This window comes from Giraffa tippelskirchi, chromosome 8, assembly GCF_054371585.1.
Source record: "Giraffa tippelskirchi isolate mGirTip1 chromosome 8, T2T-mGirTip1v1.2.pri, whole genome shotgun sequence".
Lineage (NCBI taxonomy): Eukaryota > Metazoa > Chordata > Mammalia > Artiodactyla > Giraffidae > Giraffa > Giraffa tippelskirchi.
In genome coordinates, this window is record NC_137282.1 from 124,168,331 (window position 1) to 124,191,307 (window position 22,977).

The 22,977-nt window shown below is 48.5% G+C and overlaps 2 protein-coding genes and 1 non-coding gene across 9 annotated transcripts; 2 read left to right on the forward strand and 1 right to left on the reverse strand.

Moving 5' to 3' along the window:
- Positions 1 to 1,638: 1,638 nt before the first annotated feature.
- Positions 1,639 to 17,633, reverse strand: VPS52 (VPS52 subunit of GARP complex). Of its 7 annotated transcripts, none has more exons than XM_081519938.1 (20): positions 17,343 to 17,633; positions 16,146 to 16,230; positions 15,941 to 15,993; positions 15,688 to 15,763; positions 15,429 to 15,496; positions 14,974 to 15,149; positions 14,236 to 14,386; positions 13,842 to 13,942; positions 13,636 to 13,768; positions 13,466 to 13,523; positions 12,994 to 13,127; positions 12,431 to 12,586; positions 11,831 to 11,949; positions 11,446 to 11,569; positions 11,075 to 11,170; positions 10,870 to 10,977; positions 10,580 to 10,645; positions 2,898 to 3,009; positions 2,562 to 2,680; positions 1,639 to 2,356 (listed from the first exon to the last, which is right to left on the reverse strand). In XM_081519938.1, exons 1-20 carry the CDS (start codon positions 17,430 to 17,432, stop codon positions 2,210 to 2,212), a joined length of 2,172 nt encoding a protein of 723 aa, XP_081376064.1. In that variant the 5' UTR covers positions 17,433 to 17,633; the 3' UTR covers positions 1,639 to 2,209. The 7 variants fall into 7 exon arrangements, with proteins under 7 accessions (XP_081376064.1, XP_081376065.1, XP_081376066.1 ...); XM_081519939.1 differs by having other exon boundaries at positions 1,639 to 2,451; XM_081519940.1 differs by having other exon boundaries at positions 15,425 to 15,496.
- Positions 4,279 to 4,350, forward strand: TRNAG-CCC (transfer RNA glycine (anticodon CCC)). Its single transcript has one exon. It is a non-coding gene; the product is annotated as a tRNA-Gly (tRNA).
- Positions 17,634 to 17,799: 166 nt separating the features above from the next.
- On the forward strand, positions 17,800 to 22,610 carry RPS18 (ribosomal protein S18). The gene is made up of 6 exons (XM_081520002.1): positions 17,800 to 17,844; positions 18,312 to 18,410; positions 21,907 to 21,993; positions 22,074 to 22,175; positions 22,284 to 22,375; positions 22,495 to 22,610. Exons 1-6 carry the CDS (start codon positions 17,842 to 17,844, stop codon positions 22,568 to 22,570), a joined length of 459 nt encoding a protein of 152 aa, XP_081376128.1. The 5' UTR covers positions 17,800 to 17,841; the 3' UTR covers positions 22,571 to 22,610.
- Positions 22,611 to 22,977: the final 367 nt, after the last annotated feature.

Below are 22,977 nucleotides of genomic sequence, written 5' to 3' on the forward strand. Positions count from 1 at the left end.
GTGCTCCAGTATAACCGTAATGCCCCCCGGCCCTAGTATGTAAGCCCCCTCATATTCCAGCAGTACCCCTCGGGGAGGCCTGCAGAAAAACATGCTTCTCAGGCCGGCGTGTATATTTGGGTTTGGGGATGGACAGGACAAGGGACATTCAGAACTTCGAAAACCAAGGTACCAGCACGCACGGCCCTTCTCCCGCTGGCGCCTTAGCTGGCCTTCCACGAAGACACCTGTGTCGGTGATCTCCCTCGCGGGCTACCCGGGGACCACCCCCACCCCCCGACCCCCTTCTCTGGGAAACTGCTCTGTCAAAGCACCCTACCTCTGTCTCCCTAGCCCCAAAGCCTGGGCCCTTCTCGTCCCCCTAGAGCTGGGGCGGGGATCAAGTCAGCGTGAGGACATCTGGGGGCCCGGGGAGGCGGAGTGGTGGAGGGCGAGGCACAGGAAAGGAAGGTGGGGGACGGAAGGTTCCGCGGCCGGTGTCCAGGAGCGAGCTCGTGGACCCCCACCCCCACCCCCCTACCCCCGCGTCGGAGCACCACCGCCCAGCACGGGCGGGCCTCTGGGAAGGTCTGTGGGGGGAGTCAGGGTGGGCAAACCCGCGAGGATGCCGAGAGGAGGCGAGGGTGGCGGGGACACGGGGTGCTGCCATTAGGGCCTCTTCCCTGGGCCCCCCGGGGGCTTCCGCACCCCCGCCACCCGCCCCGGGCTCCTCACACCGAACGAGGCCGAAGCTCCCAGGTGCGAGTCCGAGGTGCGGGTCCGAGGCTGGTCAGCACGCTGCTCTCAGAGCCGAGGCGGCACCCCAAAAAGGCAGGAGCGCGAGAGGCGGCTGGCGCGGCAGCCCATCCGGCCCTGACCAGTCGGCCCCACCCATGAAGCGCGGGCTTCGCGCTCAGCCCCCCGCGCTCAGAGCAGACGGGGCGCGGCTCTGCACCCTGATTCTCTCTGTGTGTGGGCCCCTCGGGGGAATGAGTAGGCTGGTGGGTGGGGGGTCGTCCCCGAGTTACCACTTCCCCCTGACTGCAGTGGCCCTCCTCCTTCACGTTTACAGGCGCCCCCATGTCTCCTCGGTCTAGAGTCTGAGTTCAAAAGGGACCGTGCAGGCAGCGGCAGCAGGAAGGCGCCGAGACACAGGAACGGATGAGATGGCCACACTGCAAATGAGATGGCCACACTGCAAACCGGGCCTGCTCACAGCCCAGTGCGATGCGAACTGCAGCCCCCTAGCAAGGGCTGTGATGGTCACACCGGAGGAGCTAGGGAGCTGACCCTCAAGGAGAGAAGGCAATCCCAGGGTCAACCTGGGGGAGGCCAAAGGCAAGGAGAGCTGGTGTCTGCCTTAAGGGAGCCGAGGCGGCTCAGAGAGCGCCCGAGGCGATGGCATCTGCCATTTTCACCAGGGGCCACTTCTTACACCAGGTTGGTTACTCCTGAAACAGTTCCCGCCCTAAAACCAACGCAGCCACTTTGGCCTGAAGGAGCTGGAGGTTAGAGGTAACCGTGCACCCCGAGTTTCTGAGCACCCACCAGAACGGGATGTAGGCCCAGGAGGCAGTCAGAGAGCAAAGGTGATCCTGGAGCAGAGATGGGGCTACTTGAAGGTCCCAGGAGGAAGGAGAAAAGAAATGGGAAAAAGAGTGTTGTATCATATGAAGTATTTATTGTGTTCTGCAGACTGACCTTGATGTAACTCTCAAGCCAGGAAGGGGATGGATTAGTGTTCAAGTTGCTGAGATCTTAGGTCAAAAAGCTACAGAAAATAAATTGCTTTGAGTGGAAGAAAAAAAAAGCCAACCATTATGGGACAGTTTTCCCTTGCCACACCAATTCCAAGAGTCGAGGCTTCACACCTCATGGCATGCTGACAAGAGCTGAGTGAACCAGAAGGTTTTACTAGGAGAAGAAAAAAGCCTTGGGGGTGGGGCAGTGGGAGTAAAGAGAGGAATGACAAAACTGGAAAGATAATGGAGGTTATTTTGGAAGCCCAGGAAGAAGTGGTCCTGGGAAACCTTAAGACACAGGAGATTCCCAAAGCCAAGGGGATCCAGCTTATCCTGATGAAGCAGGGTCCTGGGAATGAAGTCAGAGTGAGGCATGTGAGAACCTAGGAGGCAAGGGGGGAGCTGGCAGGGAGCCCCAGGTGAAGAAGGGCATGGGATGGGGCACAGAAGTCCGTGGAGAGGGCTGGCGGCTCCCAGGGCTCGGTGCATCAGAAATTGGGCTTGTGCTTCTTGAGTTCCACCATGAGGTGGTGGATGTTGATGAGCTCGGCCCGGGCAGGGAGGGCTCGCAGCTGCGGCTGAGACAGCACCCGGTGGAAGCGATGATAGAGCTGGATCAGCTGGGTCAGAGCTCCCTGCTCAGAGAAAGTCACGGAGGGATGAGATGCAGGGTGATGCTAAGGATGATGATAGCCGTCAGCTTAGGGCTCAGCCAGAACTTTGGGCACAGCTGGTAGTTGAAGATCAAGGGTCACTTGTATGATTCTGAGCCCCGAGAAAAGAGGAGGGGAAACCAGTGATGGGGCGGGGTGGGAGTGGGGACCGGGAGCCGCAGGTTACCTGGATGATGCTGGTTCCATTTCTGAAGTTGGTGAAGCTCCGCATCACATCCTGACTCAGAGACTCCACCGACGATTTCCAGGAACTGCCGAAGCCACGGATCAGCTGAGTAACCCGGGCTGAGAGGAGGAGGAAAAAGATCATGGCTAAGTGATGTCTGATCCCTCTACGTCCTCCCCAAGGTACAGCCGTCCTCACCCTGCAACCCCTCTTTTCTGGTGTTTTCCCAACCCCCTCTTTCGTGCTTGACACCCTCCCCATGTAATTTGCATCCCTGAATTTTTCTTTTCCGTTCACCTTTCCCCTGACCCCACCACAACCACCCCCTCCTCAGACCTTCTTCCCCTCGAAGCCGTTCCGCTTGTCCACGCTCAATCAAAGCTTCCGCTTCCTTTACAAATGCCACCAGGCCCCCAAAGGGGGGAGACAGCAACTCTTCAATGAATTCCTGTAGAAACGCACACACATACAGAGGTGAGTTTCCTGGGGTGGGCAGATTTTTCCCAGGTCTGGCATCATGACCAACTCGGTCCTTAGAACACTCCCATAACAACAGCTAACCTCTGGAAAAGTCATATACTTTAAGACACTGTTGGTCTCACAAGAGGTAGGGGAAATCGCCTCCCTTCTCAAAATAAATAAACGAATAAATCAACCACAAAACCTTTTTTGAGTTAAATTTTAAAAAACTGAGCTGGGAGCAGAGGGCCGGAACCAGAGAAGTGGGCCCTGAGCACCTGGGAGAGGCGGGGCTACAGGAAAGTAATTGGTCACGGCAGCTCTGCTATCAGGAAGCTGAGCTGACGCAGGCCTGGAGTGGAGATGCTGAGCCTGGTCTCATGAGAGCCTCCAAGAAGCGCCAGTGTAGACCCAGGTGGATGGCATCTTTCAGCTACTGCAAAAGCAGAAGCAAGTCTTCTCTGAAATCTCCCTGATCCCCATTTAGGCCCCGATGACTGCCCCTGATTGAGACCGAGAAAAGAGCCCAAAGATAACCAGTCACAGAAGCAAGCAAGCTACCACGAGTCAGAATAGACAATAAGCCGTGGACTTAGATCTCCAAGACTGCCAGTATTAAAACCGTCACATACAGAGCAGCTGTACATTCTGTATGAAATGTTCAAAGAAGTTAAAGACACAGACACAAACATGACCTATTACCAAGATCAGAAACAGACAGATTTGAAACAAAATGGGATTTTAAAGAAATGATTTAGAAAAAAACAATTTTTTTTTAATTTTAAAAATGTCAGCTGGCTAAACAGCAGATTAGATATACCTGGAAAAATGACTAAGCAAATTGTCATTTATAATTGAAGAAATGACTCAAAATGCAGCACAGATAAGGAGTTGGAAATTTCTGAGACATTGAGAGATATAGAAATCTAATGGTTTAGGCGGTGATCATTGATGGCCACTGGCAAAAAAAGAAAGCCAAGAAGACATTAAGTGCCCTGAGAGAAGTACACACCACTACCTCTCACACAGCCTTGTAAAAAAATCTAACTGGAATCTGATCAAGCCTTTCCATTGAATCACACATTTATGGGAAAAGAGGAACAGTTTAGGCATGCTTTGCAAGGCAGTCAGCAAAATCTAGACTGTACGTCATTCTACATGACAAATGACTCAATTTCTTCCACAAATAAATTGCATAGAGGAGATAGGGAGGAGATAGAAGGGAAATCTACAGATTAAAAAGAGACATACGGGGACTTCCCTGGTGGTCCAGTGGTTACGACTCCACACTCCCAATGCAGGGGCCCAGGTTCGATCCCTGGCCAGGGAACTAGATCCCACATGCCTCAACTAAGACCTGGCACAGCCAAATAAATTAAAAAAGAGAGAGGCATGTATGGACTGTATATGGATCCTGACTTGAACCACTCTTTATAAGTGGGGATACCTGAATACTAGCTACTTTGAGAGTGATTCTTTTTCCAGGCCACCTCAAGTGAAAGCCCCAAGTCCTATCTGTTTTTTAAAGTGTGATAAAGTATTGTGGTTTAAAAAAATATCTGGACACAGATGAAGTGATAGTGATGTACAGAATTTAATCCAAAATCACTGAGGGTTGGGGGACGGATGGGAGGATGAACAACGGGTTTTGATACAGATGAAACAACTGTCCTGTTATTGGCTGAAGATCTGTGATGGCCCCTGGGGGTTCACCATGCTATCCTCTACATAGCACGTACATTTGAAATTTCCCGAAAAACAAAGTTAAAATGAAAAGGCAAGCAAATAAGTAAAAAACAGTGCAAGGGAGGGACTTCCCTGGTAGTCCAGTGGTTAAGAATCCACCTTGCAATGCAGGGGACACAGGTTTGATCCCTGGATAGGGAACTAAGATCCCACAGGCTTCAGAGGAACGAAGCCCATGGGCTGCAGCGACTGAGCCCTCTCACTCCAAAGCCCACGTGCCACACCGAGAGAGTCTGTGCGCAGCAACGAAAGATCCTGTGTGAAGCAACTAAGACCTGATGCAGCCAAATAAATATTTTTTTTAAAAATGGAAGGGTGGAATTAAAATAGGAACAAAAAAGAAGAAAGAAAAACAAAAAACCCTACCCCAATAGTAAGATCTGGTAAGGTGAAAGTAGAACTTTTATTCCACTTAAAAATAAACTACTTATATTTAAAAATAAAATCTTTTGTGGAATCTAAAATATGGCACAAATGACTCTATCTACAAAACAGCAACAGACTCACAGACAGAGAACAGACCTGTGGTTGCCACGGGGGAGGGAGATGGAGGAGGGATGGATTAGGGGTTTGGGGCTGGGAGAAGCAAACTATTATATAGGATGAACAAACAAGGTCCTCCTATACACCACAGGGGGTTCTATCCAATATCCTGGGATAAACCATAATGGAAAGGAATATTAAAAAGAATGTACATATGTGTATAACTGAGTCACTTTGCTGTACAGCAGAAATTAACACAGCACTGTAAATCAACTATATATCAATAATGTGCTCGGTTGCTTAGTCATGGCCGACTCTTTGCCACTCTGTGGACTATAGCCCGCCATGGGATTTTCCAGGCCAGAATACTGGAGTGGGTTGCTGTTTCCTTCTCCAGATATATCAGTAATAAATAAAAATAAGATCTTTTCCATTCTTCCTACAAAACATCCACTTATATCCACTGAAGGCTGTGAGATAACTAACAGGGGATGAGGAAGACATTCCCAAGAACAGATCTTTCCATAATTAAGGAATCTTTATTTGTGATGTGATTTGGGACAGACATCATGTAACCAAATTCAACCATTATTGTTGCCTAAGTGCAAAAAACTCACAATATTCTTAAACAGTGGGGGGCAAAGGGGGTGGTGGATGCAAAGCTAAGTTCAACTGTAACATGTAAGTTCACACGTAACAACTGATCACTTGAAACCAGGATAGTGGGAACTGAAATGCGCTGTGAACATAAAGCACCCTCCAGGCAAGGAGACTTCACACAGGAAAACCTTTCAGATGAATCATTACTCATTTATTTGTGCATAAATAATGTTGAAATGATAGTATCTTGGACACAGTGTTTTAAGTAAAACATTAAATTTGTTTCACCTGTTTCCTTTTTGTCTACAAAATTTAGACACTAGAAAATTTGAGGCATGTACTATATTTCTATGGGACAGCAGTGGTCTAGACTCGGATGGACTTTCTTTAAGCTCTCTATCCAGCCAAAGAGAGTGGCGTTTTGTTTGTTCGTTTGTTTTGACCTTGCAGCCCAGCCTGTGGGATCTTTGTTTCCCCACCAGGGATCGAACCTGTGGCCTCTGCAGTGGAAGCAGAGTCCTGACTTCTGGACCACCAGGGAATTCCCAAAAGAGAGTGTTCTGACCGCAGAGGAGTGACCAGAAGGAAAGAGCACGCTGGGATTTGGCTCGTAATCTCTCCCACACAGTACTGAGCAGCAGCCCGCCTGAAGGGACAGGGACCATCCCCACCCTGGGAGACCCTCTAGGGCCTCTGCGGCTCTCAGCAGAGTCCTCCGCCTCACTGAACACATCTCTGTGGGGTCAGAGCGTCTAGAGAATTGCAATCCTGAAGGCAGAGCTGACATTCCCTCGGTCACCTAACTGTTCAGGTGAAGACAACAGGTTCCTTTATCATCTAACTAAACATCTATTTTACGAAACAGAGAGAACAGAATGGGAAAGTTTAACCTCTAACTGACCAGATCCCAAGAGAGAAGAAAGATAGGAGGAGAGCAATGTTTAAGAAAATACTGGCTGCGGGAGAAGGGGCAAGACAGGGACAGGGGATGAAGAGGTACAAACTATTATGTACAAAATAAGCTACAAGGAGATACTATACAGCACAGGGAATACAGACAATATTTCACCTTTAAAAGGAATATAGGGACTTCCCTGGCTATCCAGTGGTTAGGATTCTGTGCTCTCACTGCAGAGGATGTGTGTTCAATCCCTGGTGGGGAAACTTAGATCCCACAAGCCGCACGGTTCAGCCAAAAGAAAAGCAAAGTAAAGTAAACAACATAAACGCATTTAAAAAATAAAAGTAGGACAGAAGTAAAACACTGGTCAATAATCAGCAGGGAAAGCAGAAAGGGGAGGGATGATTGAAGCATTAAAACATTTTAAATGTTTAAAAGTCCATGTATTACTTGAGACAGGGGTTAAATATTAAGTTTAGATGTTAAGCTAAATATATGAGGTAAAATTTAAAGGACAAATTCCAAAAGAATAGAGTACAAAATCCAAACAATTAGAGACGGAAAAAAAGTTGTAAGAAAAACAAAGGCAAGAAGAAAAAAAGACACAAGACAAACAGAAAACTAAAGATGGGCGAAAAAAGCAGAAATGTCACATTAATCACGAAAAAAGCAGAAATGTCACATTAATCACAATAAACATAAATGAAAAAAAAAAGACAAATTAAAGGGCAGAGATAATTCAATTGGATTTTTAGAATTCCAGCTATTGCTATTTTCAAAAGACTTAAAATGTGAAAATATGAAAAAGAAAGTAAAGTAAAAAAGTGGAAATAAATTAATAAGCAAATATTAACTAAAATAAAGCTGGAAAAGCTATGTTAATATAAAGTATAATAGACTTTAAGAGAAAATTATTAGGGCTAAAATGGGTCATTATATAGTGACAAATGCTTCAAGTCACAAGTAAGATCATATGATTCTAAACTTTTGAGAATTTAGATAAAATAAGCTGAAACTATATAAAACAAGATCTGATAAAACCACAGTGAAAAAGTGATAAACTTATGAATTTCAAAACATCTCTCTCAACTACTGACAAAAAAAAAATCAGTAGAGATATAGGTGATGTAAATAACAATTAAAGAGCTTGATTTCCACACCTGACAATCAAAGAACACACAATCTTCTCAAACACACATGTATCATTTTCAAAAGTTGATCATGCCCTAGGCCAAAGCAAATCTAAAAAAATTTCAAATTTCAAATTTTCAATACCAAAAGGCCACATTCTCCACTCACAATGCAATTGTTAGACATTAATAACAAAAAGACTTTTAGAAATTTTAAAACACTTCTAAAAAATCTCGTGGATTAAAGAATAATTGAAATATAAAAGTTCTTTGAACTGAATAATAAAAATGCTACATATTCAAACCCACAGAACTCAATAAAAGCAGTATTTAGACGGAATTTCATAGTTTTAAATCTTCCTAGATGTTTCTGCTGGCAAGTTCTAAGATACTTTAAAGGAAGAGATCATTTCAATCTCAAAATCTTTAAGATTAAAAAGAATGAAGAAATCCTTCCTTCCCACCTGGCTCTACAAATCCAGTATGACTTTGGTACCAAAACCACATAAGGACAGGACAAGAGAAGAATATCATAGGCCTATCTCATTTCTGCACAGAGAAACAAAAATTCTATATGAATCAGACCAAATCCAGAATGGTTTAACATTCTAAAATCTACAAATGTAATATACCACATGACAGGATTTTTTAAAAAATTGAAGTCTAGTTGATTTACAATGTTGTGAGTACATGTATATTGAATGAATATGCATGTATACATATATATGTGCTCTTTTACAGATTCTTATCCTTTACAGATTATTATGAGATATTAAATATATTTCTCTGTACTATACAGTAGATCCTTGTTGTTTATCTATTTTATATATAGTTCTGTGTATCTGTTAATCCCAAAGTCCTAATTTTTTAAAATTAAACATATGATTGCCTCAACAATTGCAGAAAAAGCACACATCCCTGTTTAAAAATTCAACACCTATCCATGATTTAAAAAACAATAGTAACTCCTGGAATACTAGGGATTGAAAGAAATTTTCTTTACCTGATAAAGGATATCTATAAAAAAATAAAAACCTACAGTAACAGTCCTCTTAATGGGGAAATGGTGAAAGCATTTGTTTTAAAATTAGGAAGGGACTTCCGTGGTGGTCCAGTGGCTAAGGCAGGGGGCCTGGGTTCCATCCTTGGTCAAAGAACTAGATCTCACATGCCACAACTAAAAAGAAAAAAAAAAATCTCACATGCTACAACTAAGACATGGCACAGCCAAATAAATAAACATTTTTTAAAAATTAAGAAAAGGTAAGGGTTCTCACTATCACCCTTCTATTCAACCACTCAACTTTAAACTGGAGGTACTAGCCCGTGCAGTAAGAGAATAAAGACACAGGAATAAAATAGGAAGAACCGAAACTGTCACAATTCAGAGATGACTAATGCCTACATAGGAACACACATCTCCAGAAGTATTATTAGAAATAATTTAGGAAGTGGCTGGCTATATAATCCATACACAAAAATCAACAGCACTTCATATACCAGTTCAAACAAGTAAATTTCCTTTTGAAAAGATAATATTTAACAGTTTATTTAAAGGACAAATTCTAAAAGAATAAAGTCCAAACAATTAGAAAAACAAAATGAGGTCATTATTTTTACTAATTCCAAGTATTATTCTTAGTAATTACTCCTAAATAAACATAGATCCTGCTCCCGGAAGATCCCACACATCTCGGGGCAAGTAAGCTGGAGAGCGCACTCGCCCTAGAGCCCGTGCTCCGCAACAAGAGAGTAGCCCCGTTTGCCACAACTAGAAAAAGCCCACGCACAGCAACGAAGACCAACACAGTTAAAAATTAATGTAAGTAACTAAATTAATTAACTTTAAAAAGAATGAGCTACAGCCTTATGTCATAACAGGACAATACTAGAAAAATTACGCATGAAATAATCGTGCGATTCTGTTACTACGGCACTCGAAACCAAAACTACATGGCTACTGTTTGGGCATGACAATTGTTTTGTTTTGTTTTTTTTCTTTTTTGGTTGTGTGTTGCACAGCATGCAGGATCTTAGCTCCCCAACCAGGGATGGAACCCCTGTCCCCTGCAGTGGAAGCAAGAGTCCCAACCACTGGACTGCCAGGGAATTCCCTGTAGCTCTATCATTCCCTATAGCCAGGGCGTGATAAACACAACATTTACGTCAATAAGCGCCTCTATGTGAGAGACAGAGAGAGGGACTGAGGAAGCACTCAGACTTTGATGTTAGTTATCGCCAAAGTGTGCGGTAGCTTTGTGGATGTCTGTAGCATTAAAAAAAAAACAAAAGAAAATAAAGCAGACCAATCATAACAGCATGTTGTGAATCAAGAGTGGTATAACAATTCCAATTCTGTGTACCTGGAGTCCGTGGCCACTGCATGCATGCGTGCGCGCGCGCGCGCGCACACACACACGCACTGAACTAAACAGCACACACGTGACTTCCCTGGTGGTCCAGTGGTTAAGAATCCACCTTCCAATGCAGGGGACGTGGGTTCAATCCCTGGCTGGGGAACTAAGGCTCTACATGCGATGGGGCAACTAAGCCCTTGAGCCGCAGGTACTGAGCCCTGTGCTCTAGGGCCCCCATGCAGCAACAAGAGAAGCTGGAGCACCGCGACAAAGAGCCACTGCAGCCAAAGACAGCAACAAAACAGCACAGGACGGTCCCTGCCCTCTCCCCCAAACCCCTACCTGTGTCCGCGCATTGAGCAGCTGCTGGAAACTTTCAACCTCTTTGCTGTCATCCGCCGCCCGCTCCTGAGGAGGACAGAGGGGAATCTCAAGTTTGGGGAGAAGCTGCCCTTCGCGTTGGAATCTCTCTGTCCTTCCACATTCACCGTACAGAGCCAGACACCATGTCAGACTCCAAGAATAAAACGTTTGACAAGGCCAACATGAGCTCCGCACTCATGGAGGAAAGGGGGCAGAGCAGGAACCCGAGGTCTCGGGGGAGGGCGACAGGGGGAAGGGGCTTCTGGTACCATCAGCACACCCAGCATCATGTCGTAGTTGTTGATCAGAAACACAAGCTGCTCCTTCCTCGAGGAGAACTCAGCTGCCACCCGGAGGACAAAGTTCTCCACCTCCACCTGAAAAAAAAGACCGAGAGGAGCGGGTGACAGGAGCAGGCAAGCCCCCCCCCCCTTCAGTCCCCGGAGGCAGGGGACCCCTCCCGTGCCCCTGTACCTGGAGCTGGCCCAGCAGCTGCATGGTCCGTTCATTGGGAATCGTCTGATTGATGCTGACCAGAGCTGAGGAGAATTCTGCGTATCGCCGTGTGATCTGGGAGTAAGAAGGCGGGACGAAAACTCATGCCAACCCACCAGCTCCACCTACAAAACCCCCGAATCCCTCGAAGCTGGCCAACCAGCCTCTGGGCAATCCCCACCTCCAGGCCCTCCTGCCACAGTGCCCAGCCCACGCTCCCAGGGCGCCCCCACACAGTGTGGCCACATGTCCAGCCAGGCCCAGAGACACAGCCCCGAGGCCAAGTGACCGCACAGTGGGGCTTCCAGCCCTGCCTTTCAGCAGCCCTCGTCACCCCTGCCCGCGCTCACGTAGTGAGGCCGAGTGTCCAGCCCCCCGAGGCGCTGAGGGTCAGTGCTGCGGACACTCTGGACGTTCATCTCCAGGATCAGTTCAAACCGCGGCCACAGCAAGGCAAGCACCTGTTCCCAGTACCTGTGGGCTTGATCAGAATCAGAGATCTGGCAAGGAATGTCATGGGTGGGGTGGGGGAGGCGGAAACCTGATCGAGGGGTGACCACCAGTGGAGGCAGGAGTGGGTGTGAGAGGTGAGTCTGGAAGCAACAATCCTGCCTCCAGGCAGACGAATGGGACCAGGGTCAACAGTTCACAATGGGGGAGCCCACGGGTCCAGCAGGCTTGTGCAAGACCAAGACTTGAAGACCAGTGGGGCATCAAGGACCAGAACTCAGCGACCTGTCCAGGGCAGGAACGTCCCTCTTGGCTGTGATGTTGCGGAACCGGAGGACGATGTGGATGCAGAGGAAAACAGCAATGGCATCGTAACAGTCAACGAGGTAAGACTCCAGGTGTTTCTGTGGTTTAGGATTTAGAAACAGGCAGAGGATTGGAAGCGTCTCTTCCTTTGTTGTTGCCAGTGACCATGGACAGATGCATGTGCTCCTTTGGGGATGCGATACTTGGGGGTACAGGGAGAGATCCAAATGGAAAATGCTCCTCCTTCCCTGCCCACCAGCCACTCAGGTGGTCCTGTGGCCTTGCTCACCTAATCTATGATCACAAGCCCATCACAGCAGAATTCAGGGCCAGGAACCAAGGTTTAGGGGCCCCTGAGTGTTCGGGTGCTATCACCTGGGTGTGAATCAGCAGGAAGGGGGCCTCAGGGACAAGCTTTGATGGTTTTGTGGGGAGTCACACAGTGAGAATGAGGCTCATGCATTTTAAAATGAGCGGATCCTGGTTTCAGTGCCCCAGGGCCGTGGCCTCACTGCAGCGCTGACGAGGACTGACGAGGACTGGGCACGGGGTCGAGAGCCCAGGAGCAAGGGAGCTCACCTGGGTCATGCTGAGAGTGCGGCCCATGACAGCGTGGAACAGGTCGTGGGCAGCCGGGCCAGACACCACAAAGAACTCACAGATGAAGAGGTATTCACGGCAGGAGTTGTCGAGGAGGGCGTAGTGCTGGCTGCGGAAGAGGGCCTCGAAAGGATACTAGGATGGGAGAGGCAGAAGAGACACAGATGGGTGGACCCAGTCCTGGCTCTCCGCGGACATGGCTGGAACATCTGCTCAACTGGGTACCGGTAGCTCAGAAGACTCCCCCCGCCCCATCTAACCCTCGTTCAGGCTGCGAAAGAGCTTTCCGTGGGGGCGGGGGCGACATGAAAAGAGCCCACCCTGACCTGCTGTTGCTGCTCCTGCATTTACCGCCACACCCGCCTAATGACCGGTCACCCTCTGTAACACCCTGAGTCAATGATCCAACCCTCGTCTCATCATCGCAGAGCATGGGGGCAACCGGAGATGGGGACTCCCCCGGGGCGTGCAGCAGGGAAGCTCTGCCCTGAGCTCTGTGCTCAGAGCCCCGCCCCAAGGCCGAGGCTGGCTCTCGCTCCTACCCTCTGTTCCCCCCGCTGGGCAGTGTGGGGCACGAGGATGGGGGCTTCCAGTTCAGCGGGGGAGATGACAGAGCCCCGGGTCCCCAGGGTGAAGATGGTGTTCCTGCTGCGGAGGGACGGCTTTGAGAAGAATCGTGAAGGGCCAGAGTCAAGGGAAACAGTCAGATCACAACTGTGATGGAAGATCAAAGAGCCAGACACGGCCTCGGGGTCCCTCCTCCCCAGTCTTGGGGCCCCACTTCACCTGACATCTGTGAATGGGCTCCAGGGAGCCTCTACGCTCCTGACATCATACGCAAAACTCAGTGTCAGGATGATCTGTGCATTTTTCTGGGGAGGGAGGCTACCGCCTTGATCTCATTCGCCAAGTTTTGGTCCCCCAGAAAAAGGTAAGCAGCAGGGCCTTGGAGGCTGGAGCCAGAAGCCCTTCCCTCTCCAGGCCCGGTGTGAGTGCCCCTCAGCTCCAGGATATCTTTCTTGGCTGTATCTTCCACGCCCATTAGGTCATCTTTCTCAGCGACTTCCTCATACTAGAGAAGAGAGGAGAGAGAACTGGGAACCACTGCTTCCCAATGTTCAACAAAAAAAGAAGCCCCCCTCCCAGCTCCGGCGCCTAGGGCACCGCTCCTTCCACGGGCTCACCTGCACCTTCATGAGCCGCCCCAGGTAAGAGCGGTAGTAAGACAGGTATATCTTGCTCAGCGTCTCCACGTACTCATCCCTGATTTCCTTTGCAGTGGCGCGCTCGTTGCCCAGCAGGAACTGGTAGAAGAACCTGGAGGAGCCAGGGACCGGTCAGTCTCCCAGCCAGCCTCCCAGGGACACCCACCCTTTCTCTGGGTGGCGACCTGTATTTCAGCAGGGCTGTCTGTGGGATCTGATAGTTGGTCATTGGCTTTCTGAAGGAATAAATCTTCTGAAGGATGAACTCTCGGATCTTCGTCACGGCCTAGATGTGGGGGACCAAACACAGGGCATGAAGCTGCAGCCTTCTCCCTGCCTGGGAAGCACCGAGGGAAGGAATGAACGCGGACTGTGGGAGAAGCGAGAGTAAAGAACACCTCTTTCACATCTGCTAAGACTTTCAGAGGAACCCAGAGATGTGAGGATAGCCCTGCCACGTAAAGGCAAGGAGAAGTTCTTGGGGGTGGGCTACAGTGAGCTTTGCCAGGGCAATCCAGGGTAGAGGTCTAAGGGAGGCTGGTTCGAGTCGTTTCTAGGGTGTCCACCCCCACTTCCCACCTTGACTCGGAGGCGGTCGAGCACGCCCCGGACATCTGCACAGGCCGCTGTGCCTCTAGCCTCCTGCTCCCGCACTGCAGCTGCCTTAGCATCCAGCTCCTGCAGCTGCTCCAAGAACCGGGGCTCTGTGACTGGTGCCTCCAAAATTGCCCTGGGGAGCAGGGAGGGATGGGATGGGTGAGGAGGGAGACCCAGACACCCCGAGACTCTAAACCATAGCCCTGGCAGCCAGCTTCTGTCTCCTCTCCCTTCGTACACTGCATCAGAGTGTCAGAACACAACCGAGTTTTCTGTTCCTGGACACACATAGCTCCAGCACCCACATAAGCCTTAAACCCCTTCTCAATGCCCAACCCCAGATGATTCCTAATCCTTAAAGCCTGTGTCAGGGTAAAAAAGAGCTGTCAACTACCCATCACTTTCTGGAAAGTGTGTGATAACCTGGAGCCAGGAGACCCACGTGGTTAAGTAGGGTAGGTCACTCCAGCCTATCTACTTTCTATGACGTTGCTATCCTTTGTTATTCAGTCACTCAGTCATGTCCAACTCTTTGCAATCCCATGGACTGCACCATGCCAGGCCTCCCTGTCCCTCACTGTCTCCTGGAGTCTGCCCAAGTTCATATGCATTGAATCTGTGATACCATCCAACCATCTCATCCTCTGTCTTCTGCCTTCAATCTTTCCCAATGAGTTGACATTAACTATGAAGTTAGGACCCTTCAAACTAGTGACTCACGTGACCAGAGCAGAGGGCACCACAAGACCATCAACAAGCTCCCCGAGTTTCCCCCGGACAGCCTGGCGGTTCCGCAGTCGAATGTTCATGGCTCCTGACTGTTCCTGCAGTGTCCGGATCTCAGAGCTGATGGAGCTGAGATCACTCTGAAAAGCTCCCAACATCTGCTCCATGCGCTGGGAGAAGGCAGAAGTGCTGCTGAATAGCCATAGGGTTGGTAGTGGACAAGTTTCTAGGTAAAGTCTCTAGTATCTATCAAACTATGAGAGTAATGGGTGAGAAGGAAAGAGGTACCCCAAAGGCAAATAACAACGTTAGTCAACAAAAAAGGCTGCTGCAACCATCCTGAAAGTGACTCTAACTGTCCCTGCCTGAGGCAGATGGCCTAAAGAATGGTCCTAAAGGCCATGATCTGCACTCAGGGATATGAAGGGCCCCAGGGCATGGTTACTAACCTCAAGGACAGCATCGCAGGCTGTGATCTGATTGTGCAGAGATGCTATGTTCTCACTCTCTTGGATATCTGACTCACAACAAGTCAAGGGGCCTCACTGTGGAAATGAAGAGTCTCAGACCTCCACAAGACCTCTCCAATTTCTCCGAAGTGACAGAAACCTCAGAGCGAAGACGGCAGCCCCGGCTGGGCTGTCAGCACCATACCCCCACAGAATGCCCATTTTAATAACAGCACCCCTCTCCTCTGCTGGAGGATACAATCCCGAATGGATTTCTGCTCAATCTGCTGTAGCTCCAGCTCAACCTGCTTTGAATAGTGACGAAGATCCACACCCTGAGAGAACAGAAACATGACAGCGTCAGGAGGAAGTCGGTGAAGGGCACTGGAACAGACTCAATGAAGGACTAGAGAAGAAGACACCAGAGTGATACTAGGAGCGCAAAAGGCTTTCTTCTTTCCTTTAAAGGGACGGTTCGTGGAGGGGCAGATTAGTATGGTGGAAAGCCTCACCGTTTTAAGAGCTTCCTTTACTAACTCATCCTCCAGGTTCGCCTGAATGTGAACTGCAAATAGAAGTTCATTGTAAGGATTCAGCTAGTTCTACAGCTCTGCCTCCACATTGAACATCCGCACACCAGTCCCTGCTTTAGTACTTGCAGAGCCCAGCCTCTCAGGTTACAGGACCGCCTATCCCCCACCCCCTGCCATCACTTACCATCCACTTCATCCAGGATGAATTCATCAGAGGTGATGTCCAACTCTTCAATCTGCAATGGCTCCTGAAGACCTGGACCACCCACCTGGAGAGGAACAGGTTAATAAGAAAGACAGGAGAACAAAACATAACGGAATAGTCACCAATCCTTCAAGTGGAGGAGAGGGACTTTCACTGGGGCTGGGGCTGCTGCTGCTAAGTCGCTTCAGTGGTGTCTGACTCTGTGCGACCCCATAGACGGCAGCCCACCAGGCTCCACCGTCCCTGGGATTCTCCAGGCAAGAACACTGGAGTGGGTTGCCATTCCCTTCTCCAATGCATGAAAGTGAAAAGTGAAAGTGAAGTTGCTCAGTCGTGTCTGACTCTTAGACCCCATGGACTGAAGCCTACCAGGCTCCTCTGTCCATGGGATTTTCCAGGCAAGAATACCGGAGTGGGTTGCCAGTGCCTTCTCCGTTCACTGGGGAACCACAGGTAAATGCTGAGTTCACAAAATGTCAAAAGTTTCATACTGTCTCTGTATACTAATTGGGGCTGATGGATAGGGAATGGGACAAGGAGACAGGCAACCCAAGAAGGGTGAAGTTAACCAAATGAGAAAAATTAGGAGATGCAGAGGGCAGAGCAGAACTTGCAGGTGAATTTAGGATTAGGATCTCGGGACTGCTGCTACCTTAAATGTTCTATTACCATCCCTCTCGGGCGCCCCAACCTCTTTAAAACTACCAGCTAATACATAGCGTTTACCTATCTGCCAGGTGCCATCTTACATATAATCATTCACCCAGTCCTAACCCACAACATATACAGTAGGTCTTAGTTTTTTCACCTTATAGGTGTGGAAGTAAGGGCACAGAGAGGCAAGTTAAACTTGCCCCACAGAGTATACGTGGCAGAGCTTGAATTAGAGCCCAAGCAATCTGGTTCCAGAAGCCATGTTCCTAGACGTTATACTACCCCTCTATTCTGCCCAAACATCTAGAGGTTAACTGAAACTGTGGCCCCAGAGCCAGAGTCTCGGCCATGCTGACCCCCGCTCAGGTTCAGGTCGGATCCCCAGGAGGCGTATGGAGAGCCAAGCCGGGTAGCATCACTGGCAGCTGCGAGTTCCCAACCTTGTGCCTGCACCCAGCCCAGGCCTTCCTGACGTGAGGAGACTGGACAAGACTCTGAAGGAGAAACAGCCCTGCTCCTCACCAGCGGGCCCTCCTCCTCCTCCATATCTGAGGCCCCGGCCCGCAACACCAGCTCTCGAGCAGCTGCCGCCATGGTCGCAGCGGCGGCCATTCCGCGCAGCCTCACTTCCGGCAGCTGTCAGTCAGGCGAATCTGTTCCCCGGAATGGGACTACAGGTCCTGGAGTGTCTTGCACGGCGCGAAATCGCTCCCAGATATTTGTTTGCCTCCAGTCGTTCTCTTTCAGCTGTAACCGCTTCACCCAAGTGTAAATGGTAAGTGGAATTCTTAAGCACAATCTCAATCCGGAACCTTCGTTGCTCGCACACACAAGACCTTTACGAACAGTAAAGAAAACCTCCACCGGAAGTCGTGGCGCCCGATTCAGAATCTTGCATAGTTTCCGGAAGCTCCTTGCTCAGATAGCTCCGCCCTTTCCGCCTGGTAGCAATATAAGGCTGTTACGTCACTTCCGTTTTCTCTTCCACTGGAGGCCTACACGCCGCCGCTGGGCCGCCGCCATGGTAAGAGTGCAATCCTTGCGGGGATCTAGCGACATCGGGACCGGGTCAGGGAAGGTCTTGTTGTCAGAGGGTTGAAAATGTCCTGTCTTGAGGGCCTGCAACTTTCTGGGTGGAGCCTCGGATCGCGCTTCTGGAAAAGGACGACTAAAGATCTCCAGTTCTGGGGACTGGGGCCGGAGGAAGTCCCTCCCCGGGCGCTGGAACGGTTTGGGCGCGTGTGGGGACCTCAGTCTCCGCCACTCAGTGTACTTTGAGAAAGGGCAGGAGACCCGCTTCTTCCCCGAGGTTGCGTTTTCCCGGGCCTGAACACTTCATGTTCCTGCTGTCTGCAGGGCTCAGGAGTTTGTTGTGTCGTGAAGACCTGACGGGGGTTTCTTGCTTCCTGTGTGACAAGTTTATTGTTCGTGTTTGAGGTTACGGCTTGGTAGTAGTTCACTGTGTTTGATATCTTCCTCTATCTCTGTCAGTCTCTAGTAATCCCTGAGAAGTTTCAGCACATCTTGCGAGTACTCAACACCAACATCGATGGGCGGCGGAAAATTGCCTTTGCCATCACTGCAATTAAGGTAAAGTAGAGTAAAGACTGATGGCTTCCTTCGTGGCTCAGACGGTAAAGAATCTGCCTGCAATACGGGAGACCAGGGTCTGATCCTTGGGGTTGGGATGATCCCCTGGAGAATCCCCTCCAGTATTATTGCTGGAGAATTCCATGGACAGAGGAGTCTGGTGGGCAGCAGTCCATGGGGTCGCACAAAGTCAGACACGACTGAGCGACTAACACACACGCAGGGTAAGGACTAGAGACTATAAATTAAACTTGAGTTGTTAACACCTGAGCTGAAACTGAGGCAAGGTGAGGGGAGTCCCAACCGGATCACCTTGTCTGCTAGGTTAAAAAAAAAATGATTAAGAGAGTAACCAGTTCTCTTAAACCCTTTCCCCATTTGTCCCAAAAGGTAAGTGAGAAAAGCCAAAGAGTAGTCTCAGGTCAAACCAAGATATGTCACCTAGGGAATGGGGAAATTGGATAATTGTACCATCTGAAAGGTGAGTAGAAATGCCAAGAGATTCCAAGTATGAAGACACCTATTGTTATTATGTCAGTGAATGCAAGCTTGGATATCTCCCTGAACCTAATGAACTCCCAACCTTCCAGATGGGAATGTTATCCTTTAAAAAAATTTTTTTTCTTCAATCATGGAAATGACTGAATGTTTTCTGCCAATATGTTTACACTCCATGGAGCCAAGGATAGGCCTTTCTTGCTTAGAATCCCCAGAAGACACTATGATAAGTTAAAATACTTAGTTTGTTTAAAACAGCAATCATAATTTTTTTGTGTGAGATCTGTCACATTTACTTTTTCATTCTGTAATTCAAGGAGCACGGCTTTCATTCTTAAATGGTACATTGCATGTTTTCATCTTTTTCTGTGAAACTAGTAAGGCAGTGAAAAATACAGTGCAGGCTCACCTCATTTTATGGAGCTTTAGAGATAATGTGTTTTTTGTGGCAGCTCTTCTCAAGACAGTTTTCCAACATTTACTCGCATGGTGTATCTGTCACATTTTGATGAAATACTTTAAACGTTTTCACTAGTGTATTTGTTGTTCTGACCTGTGATCAGTGACCTTTGTTACAATTGCAAAAAGATTTAGACTTGCTTACAGTTCAGATGATAGAAGAGGCTGTTGCTCACTTAATAGATTATGTAACTACATGTGCTGGGAAACCAAAATACCATGTAGCTCCCTTTATTTCAGTATTGTTGGGTGTGGTCTGGAACTGAGCCTGCTATATCTCTGAGGTTGCTTGTTCTGTTTTTAAAGATTGATAGAATGCTTAGGTCAGATAGTGAAAGTAAAAGATGACCATGGTTGGTAGGATGCTTCTGTTAAACCCTTTCTCTCTGCCTCTTTGAAATTAACTAGTTTGCTATTTGTTACCTTAAGTATATGTCTTAACCTAGAAACAGTTTTTGAAAGCAGTTTCCAGTACTTAATAGGTATTTTGATAAGAATTTCTTAGGGGACCTCCTGCCCTCCTTATCACTGGGAAAGATTATTCTAGAGATACACAGGTACTTGGGGTTTTGCTAACTGTGTGGAAAGTCAGCTTTTGCTGGCTTTTCCTCTGGTGAGACAGCTGAAGCTTAGAGGTACCTGGTCTTTTGTTAATGATCTGAAACGTGGGGTCGAGTAATACTTAGAAATTGGAAGGGAGTTGCTGGGGGTGGAGGCTGAGTAGGAAGAAAGTGAAAGTGAAGTCGGGTCCGACTCTGTGGGACCCCGTGGACTGTAGCCCACCAGGCTCCCCTGTCCATGGGATTTTCCAGGCAAGAGTACTGGAGTGGGTTGCCATTTCCTTCTCCAGGGAATCTTCCCGACCAGGGGATTGAACCCTGGTCTCCTGCGTTGCGTTGAGGGATTCCTCAAAAAATGAAAGGAGCAGAGTTAATTGGGAAAGGTGAGGTATTGAAGTTGGCATAAGCAGAAAAGGGTATTTGCTAAGAGGTAACACATCTGCAAGATTATTCTATGCCATGATCCCTTCTTTTGTTTCCATTTGTACACTTTTGCTATGAATACTCCTTAAGGTTGGCCCTTCCTCTAAAGCAGGATGATAACTGGTCATCTGGATTGTTTGGAAACATGGTTGGAACTGGTCACAATGACTGGACAATACCTATTGGTTCTCAAAATTGGCAAGCCAGTATCTAAATAGGGCTTTCAGAAAGCTTGACAGCAACTTAAGGGGAAAAAAAGCTGTTTATCAAAAGTTTTAAACACTAAAAAGTAGGAGGGAAAATTATTGGCCCTCTGTTGATGTATCCAAGGGTCTCCTGAAAATCCCTTGGACAGCAGGGAGATCAAACCAGATAATCTTAAGGGAGGTCAACCCTGAATGTTCACTGGAAGGACTGGTGTTGCAGCTCCAGTATTTTGGTCATCTGATGCTGGAAAAGGTTGAGGATAGAAGAGGGCATCAGAGGTGAGATGGCTGGACAGCATCCCTGATGCAGTGAACATGAACTTGGGCAAACTCTGGGAGATGGTGAGGGACAGGGAGGCCTGGCGTGCTGCGGCCCATAGGGTCGCAAAGAGTTGGACACTATACTGGGCGACTGAACAACAATCAGTGTGTCATCTAGCTGAAAGTTAGAAATCTTGTTTTATCTTTACCTTTCCCTACCCACTTGTATTTTAAAGTAAATCTCAGACATATACCACCTGTAAATATTTAAATTTGAGAGACACTTAGATCTTAGTCTCTTCTCAATCAACCTGGTAATTTGATCTCCTGGTCACTTTCTTACAGAGAGGAAATCCAATTTCCTGGGACCTCTGTGACACAGATTTGTTGGCTTAAAACAACAGAAAATTAATCTCAGTTCTGGATGCCAAGCATCCTTGGTTTCCTTGTCTTGGCAGCTGCATCACTCTGGTGTCTCACCTTATCACATGGCCTTCTTGCCTGTCTGTGCCCTCTCTTTTTATAAGAATTACCAGTTGTTGGATTTAACTATTTCCAACCAAAGCCATGTTTCGAGGTTGCAGATGAACAGAAATTTGGTGGAACACTACTCAACCCAGCACAGTCTTTCACTTTCCAGATCTATTTGGCTCGTGAGTTCAGGTGGCAAGGAGTACAGTGTTGGTGGTGATAGGATGCCACTGGTTTCACTGTTTATTTTGATCATAGGATGCAGGGACCTGCCCAAAGGATCATGGCCTGTGGCCCTTTGACATCATGAGCAACTGACAATGCTACCCCTTAACCGTTAATTCAGAGAACCTTGATCTTGCTGCCTTGGTGCTGCATTGACTCTGAGAGGCATCAATTTCATCTCCACAGTGTAGAAATCAGAAGGTGCTGGAGCACATCTTGGGTGCTGCAGCTTTCAGGGGGTATCAAAACTTTTTTTCCCCTTTAATGATTAGGCTTTATATCTGGAAGAGTAGAAGTTATTTTGGACCCTACCTTTGTGTGCTTTTTGAATCATGGGTCTATAGAGGAAGCCCAAAGTATCAGACTCACCCAACTCTTAAAACCTCTCCTCAGGGTGTGGGGCGAAGATATGCTCATGTGGTGTTGAGGAAAGCAGACATCGACCTCACCAAGAGGGCAGGAGAGCTCACCGAGGATGAGGTGAGGACGGGAGAGGGGCTGGGGGTTGGGCCTGCCTGGAGATGGGGCTGTCTGGACCTGACCCTTGTCCTGCCTGCCAGGTGGAACGTGTGATCACCATTATGCAGAATCCACGCCAATACAAGATCCCAGACTGGTTCTTAAATAGACAGAAGGACGTGAAGGACGGAAAATACAGCCAGGTGTGTGTTGAGATGGGAGAGCTTAGAGAAAAGTAGGGTGTCCCGTTGGGGTTGGCCCTAGGAGACTAGGGCGTAGAAGTCATCCCTCACCGTCTCCTGTCTGTCCAGGTCCTGGCCAACGGTCTAGACAACAAACTCCGTGAAGACCTGGAGCGACTGAAGAAGATTCGGGCCCACAGGGGGCTGCGCCACTTCTGGGGGTGAGTGGGGACTCGTTCATCTGTCCTTAGACTCCCAGGGGACTCGCATGCCCTGTCTTTTCCCAGAGCTTTGATTTGTATGGTGAGTAACCTGAGACCTTTCTCTTTTCTCACTGCAGACTTCGTGTCCGAGGTCAGCACACCAAGACCACAGGCCGCCGTGGTCGCACTGTGGGTGTGTCCAAGAAGAAATAAATGTGTGGGTGTTGCTATTAATAAATAGTTTATACAGTTACGGCTTCCTTCTTGTGGTTCTTTGCATTTTTCTGGGAACTCTAATGGGGAACATGCTTTCACACTGGGCCCTGTTGGTCATTTTTCCTTCTTGCTTGATGTCCCACTCAGTCGACCATGTCTTGGTCTTTCTGTTCAGTTTGCTGCGCTCGGGGTCTCTTTAGCTGTGAGCATGGCTACTCAGTGCAGAGCACAGGCTCCATGGCATGGTAGTGTGCAGGCGCAGTAGTGGTGGTCCCTGGGTAGTTGCCGTAGTTCAGTCGTGTCCGACTCTTTGTGACCCCATGAACCGCAGCACGCCAAGCCTCCCTGTCCATCACCAACGCCCGGAGTTTACCCAAACATATATCCATCGAGTCGGTGATGCC